General features: G+C 34.6%; 1 protein-coding gene across 3 annotated transcripts in view; it reads right to left on the bottom strand.

Moving 5' to 3' along the window:
• LOC145679883 (uncharacterized) overlaps positions 1-14,853 on the bottom strand; it is a 140,724-nt gene that overhangs the window by 51,614 nt on the left and 74,257 nt on the right. For all 3 annotated transcript variants that reach the window (XM_081750393.1, XM_081750395.1, XM_081750394.1), the window contains exons 7-8: positions 3,083-3,190; positions 881-913 (exon numbers count right to left, since the gene is read on the bottom strand). In XM_081750393.1, coding sequence (XP_081606519.1) covers positions 881-913; positions 3,083-3,190 — 141 coding nt within the window. The remainder of the gene's footprint in view (positions 1-880; positions 914-3,082; positions 3,191-14,853) is intronic.

The raw sequence follows: 14,853 nt of genomic DNA, 5'->3' as shown, positions 1-14,853 counted from the left end.
TTATATTCAAACTAATTCCGTTTTCTTGGTACCATTCTTTTATATAATTTTGATCATCCTGCTGTCCTTCGGGGTCTTGTTGAATTGTTATTGGCAAGTAGATGTTTAACTTGTAAGCAAACAACAATTTAATGCATTTCTTAAAACGCTGAGACAAATCATTAACAAATAGTAGGAACAATAGGGGACCAAGAAACATTAGGGAAGTTCGAATCTTGGGGAACTCCAGTTTACCAGCTTTGCCTCTGAGAGAAATTTGTTACAAAGAACTACTTTTTTGCGATTATTCAAATATGAGACCAATTTGCTGTAATGATGATTTTTGAAAGTTGAAGAAATGAAATTTACTTAAGAGTACATCATGATTCACAGCCGAATTCAGTGTCGAACGTTTCACTTAAATCTGTCTATATCGTATCTAGTTGAACCTCCTCAAGGACAGTTTTTTAACTATTACATAAGACAATAATTATGAAATCAAACCAAAGAAGACTCGAAGTCTAGAAAAACTAATAAATATTTCAATAATCTTTCACTCTAGGTTATGATTGATAGTCAAATAGGGTGACATTAAATTCGAAAAATTGCAATTATTATGATATTTTCCACAGTATTCAGACATCGAATATTAATCCTGAAATCAATTTTATCTTCAAAAATATGAAATCTGAAAAATTAACTCCGTTTTACATTTTGAGATGAATAAATGATCAACCCTCAATACAGTGTCCACACTTCAAATTATTTTCCTGATTCTAGTTACGTAAATAACAATGTCAATTAACACATTTCTTACTAACCTTCACATGGATATTAAATAATACTAATTTGTTACCATGCATAGAGTTCTATCAAAGATTTAAAAATGTTTCGAGCTTACCTCCAAACTTTCTGAAGCGTCTTATGTATGGTTCTGAAATTGAAGGAAGAAAGATTTTTTCAGAAAATAATTAATAATTAATTACTGAAATGTCATAACTTAAATAATTACAATAATAATGTTAAATGACTATTGCATCGTGTTTTAACACTAGGAAGTTCTCTACGTAACACAAATTACAATATTGTTTTAAATAACTAATAAAATGACTACTTAATTACATATATTTGAATCTTAAATCGTGAAACAGTTGGTACATTTAAAAAGACGATGTTAAATTGCTTAAAACTTCAATACTTTTAGCTAAATCATTGACATTAGAGACTGTCTTTCTAAAAGAAAAAATCCTGGTAATTTCCTATGAAACAATGTATCCGAATAAAGAACAACTACGGAGTAACTTATCTTCTAGGAATACTTACAGACGAACCACAGCTAATCGATCAACTTCTCTCCAAAGAAGCATATATTTATCGCAAACCCTATAAAGTTGAGCCATCCTGTATATCGACACCTCTTCCATTGGTCCGTTATAGCGATGTTAGCGATAGCATGCGCATCCCTCGTCAGAATGCAATAATGACAGTAAATGTGGCTATTGTTTCCTGTAACATCATACCAAGGATTGTCCTAATCAAAAGGTGCTACCACAATGTACCACATGTTCTGAAAAACATCCGACATACAGCTACAGATGCGAAGCTAAATCGAAACCTGAACCTTCAAAACCAGAACTGGTAATGCCTATTCATTTCGTTGATCCTCCGACTCCACCAGCAACTCATTACTTGATCCAGTAACTGTCGAAGGCTTACTACGTTTCGTAACAATTGCTATACAAATACCCATCTGTTTCTTCGCACACACGCAATTAGCCAAATCATTCACACAGCTAAAATACTATTTAATATCCAGTTTCATTTCACTTATTCTGGACATACAGTACCTTTTCAAATTCAACTCCTTAAAGTCTATTTCTAATATGGTCGAATTCATCTCCAGTTTGTTCTGTGCATTTATTATGGCTTGCACCTTACTTTTTCTGAACATCTTTTCACTACTAACAAATCGGTTAAATACGGCCTACCCTATCAACACCATTCTTTAGGCACAGTTGAACAAAGATATGGCTCCTTGCAAACAAGTCTCTAATTTCTATTCCAGAAGAACCAGAAATTATGGCTTCGCTTCCTTGCTCACGCAACTGCGGCCCTCAGCAAACCACCATTAACTTTTATCCGTCTTTCTTCTCATTTTCTCCTGTGCAATGGCGTTCATCTTACATTACCATTCGACAACCTATTACATGTCAAACCGAAACATTAAACACCAACGACCGACTTGTAGCACTTACGGAAATGAGAGATCTCTTTGAATTCAGAAAACAGCAAGTTTTCACTGATCGCAAAATACGAATTGAGGAAGCTAAACATCCAACACAGTTCTTTCTTGACAGCCTAGTTATGGTCTTAGATACTTTCTCTAAACCTAACACTTGTAAGCCATTATCCCGCCTTTGTAAGAGGCTTTACAAAGTGATTTCGAATGCCTCAGCATATGAAGATCTCTTAGATATTGATGGTAAGCCAACAGTCATTGCTATGAAACGTTTGAAACTGTACATCCCACCAACAAATCTACACTCCGAATTTGAATATAAGTATAAACGCTTTCTCAGTACTCCTAAATAGGACCTGACCTCACATCACTTCAAAACACAACTACCAATTACATTTCACGTTATGTTTTGATTACACATAACCCTTCATTGTTTATTAACAGTTCTAGGCTGGCATAACTTCCGAACCTGTCTCTCCTTCTACCATGGTTCATCTCCTGTCCAGTAGGCAACGCACTTCACAGACAACCTTTCTCCCGTGCAACGATTTTTTTCGGCGGTACATTTAACTTACATCGTAACCCTTCAATTGTTACTCACTTTATGCAGATCATTAATATATTGATCGTATATCTACCACCGCAAACTTATACATGTATCTCCCTTCTTTTCCCTTCTACCCTTCCCCTTTCCTTCCTTGGCAATATCCTCATTAATTTTCATGATGCTTTTCCTAGACGCGTAAGGAAAAGCTTACCAACTAATTTCCTTCTTGTGTCCTGTTTCTAGGGCTCAACACTGATTTTCTCATTATAGTGAAATGGAACAAATGAGTAAATTCGGCAAGAAAAAGACATGTTTACCTGTATAAGGTTCCCGTGAATAGGGTATTACTCTTACATTATCCATTCCTCCTCCTCCAAGTTTGCCAAGTGCTAGAGGTCTCTGGTCTTGTTCATTCAAGTATTTCTCTGAAAGTAAAGTTCTATATTAGAGAGAGAGAATCCACATTGAAATATTCTATACAATTCAAAATTATTAATTAGTTAGAAGGAATGGAGATATCACTATAGATGATCTCACTTCAAAGTTGTGTTTATTTATTTTAATTTTACAGTATAACCTGACCAGCGAACGAGTGCGGGCGGCCGGTTTTGGAACTAAAATCCAAGCAGCAGTGTTTCTAACCGGATTACTTGTAATTAATATATCACAGTTCTTTTTGTCCTGCTCATAATAAACCACTTCACATATGCTTAAGTGAAGACAAACAGTTTTCTAAAGTTATTGAAGTTATTTGCAGAACATTTTAAGTAACAAGAAAAAAAAGAAAGAAAAATACATAAATCCTCCATATTAACTTGCGAATAAACTAACCTCAGTATTGTACAAAGGATCAGATGCTCTCTGTGGCAAAGAAAACGAATTAAGATTGGTCGATTAGACTCGTTCCGAAGTTTTTGACGAGAGGATATGTAGGACGTGTACTCATTTTCTGGTGACTGTCTCTAGTATTTTTAAGTCTATAAAATATGCATAAGGACAAATTCAAGAAAAGCTTGGGACAAAATAGTAATCGGAGGAAACAATTTGTAGAGTACTCACAAGAAACACTAGAATTTTTGGTAGACGTACGATCTCCCGTTTTAAGAAATATAGGGTATGCTTATCCATGTATACACTCCTTTCGTTAATACGAAGTGAGATGTGAATCGAGAAGAGGCGAGAAAATTGTCGAGTCTACTTCACTCAAATGTTACATATCAATTTCAGACACTGTTTAGTGTTATACGCAGGGCTAGATTAACCCATCTGGAGGTCCGGAACTAGAAAAAAATGTGGCTTCTGCTGACTTCACCTAATACATTTCTGTGAAAGTACGGTATGAAAGATAAGGGAATATGTTTCATAACTTATTTTATAATGATAGTTGTATCTCCATGATTCATTTTAGATAACTAGTTAAGATTTTGATCAGAGTGGAGGCCCCTGTCCATTTGGAGGGCCGGGTCTATAGTCCACGGCGGATCCAGGATATGATCAAGGGAGGGGCTAAACCATAATTTGCCGCTTTATCCAGTGTAAAGCAGGATTGAAGCCCATTTCATCCAGTGTATACCTGAGCGTCAAGGGCCCTTTGGATCCGCCACTGTGTGTATATATATATGTGTATGCAGTTGTGCCCCCCCTCGTTATGTCCATGACGTACCCCCTCCCCGATTGTCTATCCGTTCGTGTTCTTCCATGAAAAAATCTTCTTTTCGATTAATTTTTACACCCCCTCAAACATATTTATACAGATTTTTAACCCTCCAAATATTTCAATGACGCAGTTTGCGTCATAACCCCCCTTTGTAGGCACCCCTGGTGTATGTATATATAATTTGAATGTTGGTATATCAATCTTTCGGGGACACGTCGTAACCCAGAAGAATTCTGATAAATTCTACATGATTACTAAGATGGAAATCAGGACAATTTTTATACATAAATTTACAAAACGATACGAGAAAATTTTGACTGGAGACGAGATTTTCACAAACATTTACGACACGAAATGAGAAAACCTGAATTCTCATCTCGTCTCGAGGGCAACGCTGTGAGCAAGCGAATTAAAAATCAAATATGCACGATCATGGTTCCTTTAAGCTGCACGAAGCTGCAAACATACCCAATGTTGCATTGGGGGCGGAGGGGGAGCGATTAAAGTGGGGTGCCTGATAATTGAAGGTTCCTTATAACTCCAGTGGAATTCAGAAAAAAAAATCCCTGAAATAAGTAAGAAAAGGAAAACCTACAAAATACATTTTGAGGGTAACTCTTACAGCCATTACGTTATTATAAAGTTAATGCTATTTCTGAAACTCATTAGAGTGAATATGTATTTGAATAACGAAACCACTTTCATAAGTTTTTCAAAGTATCAAGTTTGAGAAGAACGAAGTTTCTTCCACTGTTGTTATCTCATTGTTCATACATATCAGTGATGAAATAATTGTCCGGAAATCACGAGGCCGCTTCTTACATCAATTCATGAAGATGAGTCCCAATATTAGATACTTATGTTCGTATTAACAAAATAGAAAAAAAGCCACCCAACCTCTTGCAACCATGCGTAGCACATTTTAATACTCACACTTAAAATAAAAATACAACTGGATAAAGACGATTGCTTTTTTCTTTGAATGTGAATAACAATGCAATGAATAACAATGTGAACAAACACAAGCATCATGAGCCTTAACCTTAACTTGATTTAAAATTACAGTTACAAGGTATTTCGCAAATCTCTAAGCTATCAACCTTAAATTAACCTTTTAGTCATTGACATTGACATTCCTGCGTTTTACAGGCTGCTCCTGTTTTATAATGAAATCGAATAAAACGTAATCAATTTTTATACAATCTGTTTAATACACGGTAGAAGTTCACTGAATTGTCAATTTTGCTATGTTGTTCTTAAATTGTTGTGTTTAATTGTTGGTAATTTCCATTCATATATTACTATTCACAATACATCTGCATTACTGCATGAATGGTTCTCTACAGCTATGTAACTTATGGCTTTCTTTATTAAAGATAAACAGCTTAGGCTATGTATAACATCTAAACTGCAACTTTTAAAAACCGTTGGATACACTGCAGAATGAAACTCTCCGCTCCCCTGTCCCACCGCGCTTGCCCAGGAACTGATGTAAACACGACAGCAGCGCCATCCCTCCGAAACCGCACTGATATCCTGGTCAGGTTATAACACATTGTTGTGCGACACAATATACGAGATGTGGAGCTACAAATGAGCGTATAACCGGAATAACAAGAGCTCCTACCCGGAAACGAACTCAGGTGTCCTGCGAAAAGGTGCGTACGCTACCCACATAATCCCAAGAGAGCTCACATGTAATATTAATATAATAATTTTAAACTCCTTTCCCTATCCTTTTGAGGAGAAGTTTCTGAAAATGTTATGTTATAAAAAAATTCAAGTATTTAGAGTGCTGGTAGAAAGAAGAAAAGCAACATTAATGACACAGAGGTAAACGATTCGATAGATCTGGTGAATGGACAGGAAGTGTTAGGGAGTTGAACATTAAAAAAAACTTTCGTTTCACTCACAATTTCTGGATTTAGTTTTTGGTTGGGGGGAAGAAAAAAGAGCCCGCGAGATTTTCACTGATTCTTGTACTACTCGGCGAGAGAAATCGATTAGTGAAGGAATTCTCAAAACCGGCGCAGGCAAACATGGAGAAAATCGCATTTTCATGTACGGGTTCAAAATTGGGAAAGAAGTCGCATTTTCATGTACCGGTTCAAAACGGGGAAGGAAAAACTCGCGGGCACTTTTCCTTCCCCATTTTGAACCGGTACGTGAAAATGCGATTTTCTCCATGTTTGCCTTCGCCGATTTTGAAAATTCCTTCACTAATCGATTTCTCTCGCCGAGTAGTGCAAGAATCAGTTAAAATCTCGCGGAATCTTTTTCCCTCCCCCAACCTAATTTTTTTCAATAAATTATTTTTTCTAGACAATATTGTAGAGTATCTACTGAGAACTGACCGTTTTATTTTAATTCATTTAACAAGTTTTGATTTATTTGCATATTTTCATTTCTAGAGTGATTTAATACACAGGGAGGACAATTTAAAATGATAGCCCTTGTAGCTTTTCAGTTAACCGTACAAAAATGTGAAATTTCGTACATTGGCAGGCGGACGTTCTTTGATATACTAGTCAAACTACAAGATTAACAGTGTTGCCAATTCAATATAAAGTTGTAGTTTTTCAAGTGACACTTCGTCAGTTTATTACGAATTTCAAAAGTTTAAAAGCATGACATGAGTCTCTCCTATTTAATTCATGGACCCGTTTGAACATGTTGAGAGACGGCCTATCATAAAATATTTTAATAATCCCCCTTGTATCCTTCCGCTTCAGAGCCCCCAATGGTCTTAATCTGGCCTGGTATATTTTCTATAAGGAAAACAACGGTCTGTAAAATGTAAATTATTATTTAGTTTCAAGTTATGGCAACATTTGATATTTCAATTTAGCTGATTACTTCAATATTAGCAAAATTTAAAGCAGAGTGGGAAATCAGGAACATTTCAAGTGTTGAATTACGAAAAATGTGAAATTCTGTTTTCGCAACATCACAAGCTAGCAATGCTGATCTGGGATTAGCTGATTGTATTGCCTGTAAACGACGTGTTATCGTCCTCCGTTCCGTTACACCCGTATGCGAGGAGTGCGTGTCGTGTGTCGTGAGATCTACCGCTACTAACGATACAAGGCGGAGGGTCTACTAAAAAAAATCACCGCCCAGGGCCCACCGGGAAATTTACCGGTTTCCCACCTGGCCAGTACGGTCCTGGGAATTTGTATGTTTATGATATGGTAGCGGCCTTAGTTTGCAACACTAAACAACAAGTCTCATGTTGTAGGCTTTCCTTTAACATGTAGATTTAAAATATGTAATAACCTGACTAAGAATCAGTTGAAAACTTCAGTAGGATTGACAACACTGTTGAGACAGAGGTAGACTATCACAGAGTAATCAAACAACGTGCTCTTGAGGATATTTGCATATTACAGGAGCTCAGCGTTTTTGTTTTTTTTTAATTAAAAGTTACAAGTGCGTATTAAGATGAGTGGTCCACTCTGTATATATTAAATGCCCTACTAAAGTAATATTTTCAGCGCTTTCAAGTCTATGTAACTCATTTGATTCAGTTTTATAGGTAGAGGTATGATGAATATATAGTTTTAAACTTAAATTTCTTTTTTTTTTTAAGTATTACTCCATTTCTACCCCATCGTTTTTCACCTGGACTCACCAACTCAATATATTTTAAGCATTTATATGCTTTCAATCAAAGTAAGAAACACTTAGCATATTGTCCGTGTCCGTTCAACGCACTTTTTCTATATTGACCAAAGGACACAAGTATGAAATAAGTCGCAGTTTGAGTTCCAAAGGCACGCTGCTGGTAAATTTCCTTATAAGTTCTTCCAAAATTATTACCTTTCAATTTATTGAAAACACCTAAACACACATGCTCTTTATTTCAAACTAAAGTATCTAAGACCTTTCTACATCTTTGGCCCTCCATATTCCAGCCGGAGCCTTAGATGCTTAAAAGATAAAAATAAGTTCAATTCCAATTTCGAAATATGTTTTTGTCGGTGTACTATTGATACGGAAATTGCACTTCGCGCTGCACTTTACGGTAAGGAAATAAACAGAAAATATATTCATGATTTTTTATTTTATTTCTGCCTCTTCTCAGCGGAATGCGCACAAATGCATTCCTTGGAATTTATGTTCCATATTCCTTCCACAAGTGTACCACATATGACTCCCTGCTCATTATTGAGGAAACAGTGGTGGAGAGAATACAGCTTTGTCACATTTGGCATTTCCCCGTCCAGTTTCAGATGGGTAACAGTTGTAGATCTGCAACGCTATATTTCTGGACATAAAAGGACATATGGACTTTTCTACTTTTCCCTCATATGAAATCCAGCACCTGAAGTTTGGCTGATAATATGTGTTACACATTGTATAGTTATATGTAAAAAGAAAGGGAAAAAAGAAAAAGAACAAAAAAAGAAAACGAGAGCTTCGATTTTGTATGTTATTGCAATCTTTTAAAAAAAATATCGATATCATTTCCTTCTTACTCAGACTTTTCATGAAAATTCTAACAAGTACGATCACAATTCGTAACCTATTTTGCTGCTCTCTTAATTATGTCTCTGTATTCTCCTGTGGATGTACTATAAATTGCCAAAAGAAATCATCCAACATGGCGGAGGGGAAGAGAATGATTAACGGCTTTGGTTGCACTACCGTGTCCGATGTCTTGAGGTTGGTCAGCGCGTACTAGATGATATAGTGGAAGACAGAAACGATCATATCGCCTTAAAAATGTTTCATTAAGGAGGATGCTACCTGCGTTGTACTGCGTTGCGATAGTTTCTACATGAACACATCTGGTTGCTAATAATATTCCAACTGACCAAAGTAAGATATATATATATATATATATGTTACAGTTTCGGCTATGTAACATGGGGCGCGGACAAAATCCAAGCAAAATTCTGAAGAGGTGGACAACATCCAAGGAACAATATCATGTGCGTAGATGTGGTATGTGCCTGGGAACACTGTAATTAAATTGTAGGTTTGTTTCTTTCCTCAATTGTCATACATTTTAAAGTTTTATCTGTATATTCTTCAATTTATTGAAATAACATTTCATTTTCTTTTAAAGAAGTAAAAATCCAATAAAACATGTCAGATTGTCACGGTAAGAGTGGAGATGAGCTTTAATTACTTATCACATCCATATGAAAGTATGAATGTACGTACAAATACATTGTAAAAGTATTTATTTTCATCTAAATTTCATTATATATAATACATTTAAGACACTCAGCATATTGTTATAAGACCATTCATTAGAGTATTTTAATTTCATCCTTATGAGGTGGCATGTGTTTTATGAATATTTTTTTTAAAAAATAATTCTGATATACTGATCAAATTTTCATCAGAAATAATCAAAATGTGAAATATGTCCGGTAGTTGTAGAATGCTGAGTTTTTTGTAGTTCACGTGTTTCGCATGTATATTCTAAATAACTAAAATATAGATTTACCTATCAAGATGAAAATGTGAATATGGTAATGATAGATTGCTGAGTTTTTTTACCATTGCCATCCACCATTTATTATTTTTAAATACTAATGAAGTGTGTTTTTCATAATGTAATAATGTGTGTGAATTATATAATGTAGAAATGTTACCTGGAAAATAGAAATGTAAAAATGTGTAATTGTGAAAATGTCAAAATATTTTATGAGTAATTAATACTCATCATCTGAACTCTTACTGTGACAATCTGACATGTTTTATTAGATTTTCGCTTCTTTAAAAGTAAATAAAACGTTATTTCAATAAATTGAAGTATTACAGATAAAACTTTACAATGCATGGCAATTGAAGAAAGAAAGAAACATACAATTTAATTAGGGTGTTCACAGGCACATACCACAGCTACGCACATGATACTGTTCCTTGGATTTTGTCCGTCTCTCCAGAATTTAGTTTGGATTTTCTCCTCTTAGATTTTGTCTGCTTGGATTTTGTCCTCTTGAATTTTGTCCTACACTCATGTAACTTAACCTTCCTCATACACATTATGAGAGCCATTTTCTCTTTACAAAATCAAACACTTTAAATTGGTTATAAAAGTAAACATCTAATTAAAAGTAACATCTAATTAAAAATTTACTTTCTTGAACCAATTAAACGTTTACGTTTTGTAAAGAGAAAATCAGCATGACTTGCATTCAGATAGTATTTAAGCTGTCAAAAATGTGATATTTCATTCACAATGGCTGAGGAAAGCTGTGTTCAATAACCGTAACTCTAACATATATATATATATATATATATATATATATATATATATATATATATATATATATATATATATATATATACTGTTTTGGTCAGTTGGAGTTTTGTTATCAATTTTGAATTATCCAAAGCTATAGTGAATAGCTTACAAGTTGAAGTACCTCCAATACTGAAAAGGAGAATAGACAAGTGGAAGGACAGGAGAAGGAAGGAAATATCCAAGAGACAGCAGTTAGTGTTTCTAAGAAAATGTTGGATGAGAACCCCACGCAGAAAGGAATTCGGATAATAAAGAAAGGGTTGAGAGGTACAAAGAATTGATTAAGAAAGCAGAAAAGCAGGTTTTGTGGGACACCACACGCAGAAGAACTAAAGAAATGGAAGGGGACTGAAAAAGAGAAAGTGAAAATTGAAGACAAGTTCTCTATATTTATGAGAGAAGAAGTGAAGAGAGATCTGAAAAGAGGGAGATGAAAATTAAAGGGAAAGAACGAAAAAGATTGAAAGAAAAGGAAAGAAACTAGAATGCACTGAACAAGAAGAAGTAAGTGTAAATAGGATAGTGGCAATAGGAAATGTAAAATTAACAGACAAAGAAAATAAATGTGTGGAATTAGTCTACAAATTTAAAGAAAAAGAAGAGAAGACGTGATTAGAAGAGGTAGTATGCACAGTAGAACAAGCAATTATGGAAATAAAAATACAAGAGCACAGCGAAAGAATTAGGTGGAAAGCAGTAGCCATAGTAAAACAAAACATAAAGAGTAAAAATAGGAAACTTTAAGAAAAAGAGAAACAAGAATTAAGAAAGTTGAGTTGGGGAGAGGACACCGTGGTAGAACAGGTAGACAAAGGAGAAGCGACATTGGTAATGAAGAAGGAATAATACAGAAAAGAAACTGGAAGAATTATGTGATGACAGGTATGAAGATGTGGGAGATAAAGATGTGAAACATGATATAAAAAACAAAATAATTAAGGATGGATAAAAGCAAGGTATCAAGAAATTAATGAATAAAACAAGAAAAATACCGAATATGAAAGGTTTTCCAAAAATACATGAAAACGAAATTAAATTAAGATCAGTGATGGATTGTAGGAACAATATTTTCGAACAGTTCGAAAGAGAAATAAAGCAGATATCAGAAGAGATAAGACAGGAGCAGAGTGAAAAACACAGAGGAGATAAAATGTGCTCTAAAATAGGTGGGGAACAGAAGAGAAAAAACATATTGTCCAGTGTTGATATAAAGGTAATGTTCCCGTACATTAAGAGGTAGTACGTGTTGAAAACAATAGATGAAGAAATAAAAAGATGAAGAATTATGTGATGACAGGTATGAAGATGTGGGAGATAAAGATGTGAAACATGGTATAAAATACAAAATAATTAAGGATGGATAAAAGCAAGGTATCAAGAAATTAATGAATAAAATAAAAAAAATACCGAATATGAAAGGTTTTCCAAAGGTAGTACGTGTACGTGTTGAAAACAATAGATAGTACGAGTTGAAAACAATAGATGAAGAAATAAAAAATAACATTATAAGAAAATGGAAAAAGGAGAAAGTGTTGAAGATCCTAGAGCTCATATGGGAGAATAGTGTATGCATAATTGGTGAAAAATTGGTGAGGATAAATGAGGGGATAAAGCATAGAGTAAGCCCTGTACTAGCAGAGATCGTAATGAACAGGTGGGAACAGAAAGTGATAAACAGAATAAAGATTAAGATCTTATAATGTTTTGCAGATATGTAAAATATTTCTTGGAATATGGAAAGAAACTAAGAGACAGTTCGAGAAATTTGTTAAAATAATTCAGCACGAAGAAAAAGGTATTAGGGTAGAAATGGAAGTAGAAGAAGAGAGAGAAATCAACTTCATGAACATGACAAAAAAGAAAATAGAATGACAATTCGAGACGACGTGGTACAGGAAAGAATGCGATGCCTGGATATACTGCCAAGAGGAGGGGCTTCAAAATTAGAACCAAGAAGAATTTTATGCAGAACATGAGAAAGAGGATAGAAATGATAGAAAGAAGACCTAGGAATACCGTCCCAGTTATTAAAGAGAAACGAATACAGAAGAGAAGATTTAAAAGAAAAAGAACGAAGCAGGAAAGGAAGGAAAAAGATGGCTTGTAATTGAAAGCTTAGGCAATAAAACAGAGGTCTGGAAGAATCTGTTGAGAAAGGAAAAGATTAAAACTTACCGGAAAGGAGGAAAGAGGATAATAGACTTAGTGAGAGGGAAAGGAAAGAAGTAAGAAAATGAGTTAAGATCAAAAGTGGAAGGAGTAGTGTACCAAGTTAATTGTAAAGTGCGTATGGGAAGTACGTAAGGGAAACAAGACGCAGATTAGAACAAAGAATAAAACAGCATAAGGGCGATTCCAAACTAAAAAAGGGAAAATGCAATATAAACACAGAGATAGATTGGGAAGTTCGATAAAGTTGAAAGAAGCCCAGTGGGTTAAGATATATGGGAAGGAGAAGTTGATAAATTGTCTAGTGGACCTGTGATACATGAATTATAGGAGAAGACAATAGACAAAATAGAAGGAATGTATTAAAAGAATTATTAGGAGCTATTAGGATAGATGTACAATGTTAATCAAATGTGATAATGGATAAGAGTAGGTGAATAATAGTGAACAGAAAGTTTAAATAGCTAACACCTAACTAAGAGTTTAGTTCTTAACCAATTAAAAGTTTTATAACAGATATAGAAGGTTATACCGGAAATAAATCTTGTATATACGTGTTTAGCTCTATCGATTATTTTGGGCCTCAAGTTGTACCAGTTAAACGTCAAAATTGATTCAGTGTACTAGGAGTTTGTTGATGGGAAGATCAAGTTATTTGGCGTAATTAACTGGTTTCATTCATGTATGTTAGGAACGGTTAAATTGAGCACTTTTGGATTGTTCTGAATTTTATTGCGTTTTTTGGGGGGGAAAATAAATAATATTTGTGTTTTATGTGGGTTGATCTTTAGCACGTAATGGATTGTTATTCAGTTTCCATCCTCAAGTCAGACCATGTAAGTTCCGCTATGCACGCTCTTAACGCGTTAACACTTGAGAATAGGCTATCTTTCAGCGTTAAGTTCCTCGCTGATTTCTTTGACACTGATATTCTACGTATGACTACTGATAAAGCAAAGAGTTATTATGAAGAAGATTAGTTTTTGATCTGTTTGTTTGTTATTTTATGAAGAGTAATGATTCTGCCAATAATTTGGAAACAGTATAAGTTACGATTAATGATGGTGAAACAAGAATCCGGTAACATGACCATACTCCCATTGTAAGTTTTAGTAACGTTAGTGACATGTGCTAGAGTGAAAGTATTTAGTGAGTTCAAAAAAGATTTGGTTTTCGTTTCAGAACTTTAGATCATAACAAGTGAGTTTACAAATAATCATAGTTGATTTTAAAATCTCGTTTAGGTTGAAAGAATCCTGCTTGTGGTCCGGATACTGTACTTCTACCTGGATTGACAAAGATTGCACAGGTCACAGATTGGACAGGATAAGTGGTCCATTCTTGCGATGGCAATTTTTATTGACTACGAGTGTTATGCGTTTAAGAGAATGACCGTGAACGAGATTGAATACCCGTCCTGAATTCCTTGCTGTTTTGCGTTTATCAGTATTCTTAATAGCGCCAGTTCAGCTAGAAGCTGAGAATGTTGTTTTTCTTGTATCAAATTCCATATTCGTAAGATCGCTGTAGTGAATCAATACTATAAGTAATTGAGATGAAGAAACGTGTAAAATAATTATATAAAAATATTATACTAAAGCCAAAAATACGTCATCGCATCGGTGAAATCGTCTGCACTCCTACGTCCGTAGCTATGGTTACCTGGTTACGTCTAGAAATCAGTTCAATCGAAGTTTAGACTTGATACAACTGGTATACTTCGAAGAGTTGAGAGCCTATCATTCTTTTTATTTATTTTACCATGAAGCTCCCCCAAAGCGTTATGCCCTTTATATCAGGAGAGAAGAAGGATTGAGGATAAAATGCCTATACTGTTCGTCGAAGGGCGTGACATACTTTTATTCATTAGTTGTTTTATTGACAAAAAATCATATTGGAGGTAACTACAGAAATAGATGTAAAAATAAATAGCATAATTCTATCATCCTACAAAGGCGTACTAATCTTAGTATTATAAAGCTATTCTAATTAACAATGAG

This window comes from Thermobia domestica, chromosome 2, assembly GCF_964235325.1.
Source record: "Thermobia domestica chromosome 2, izTheDome1.hap1.1, whole genome shotgun sequence".
Lineage (NCBI taxonomy): Eukaryota > Metazoa > Arthropoda > Insecta > Zygentoma > Lepismatidae > Thermobia > Thermobia domestica.
The sequence above is the reverse complement of the archived record's forward strand: the minus strand, read 5'-3'. Positions and strand labels throughout refer to the sequence as shown.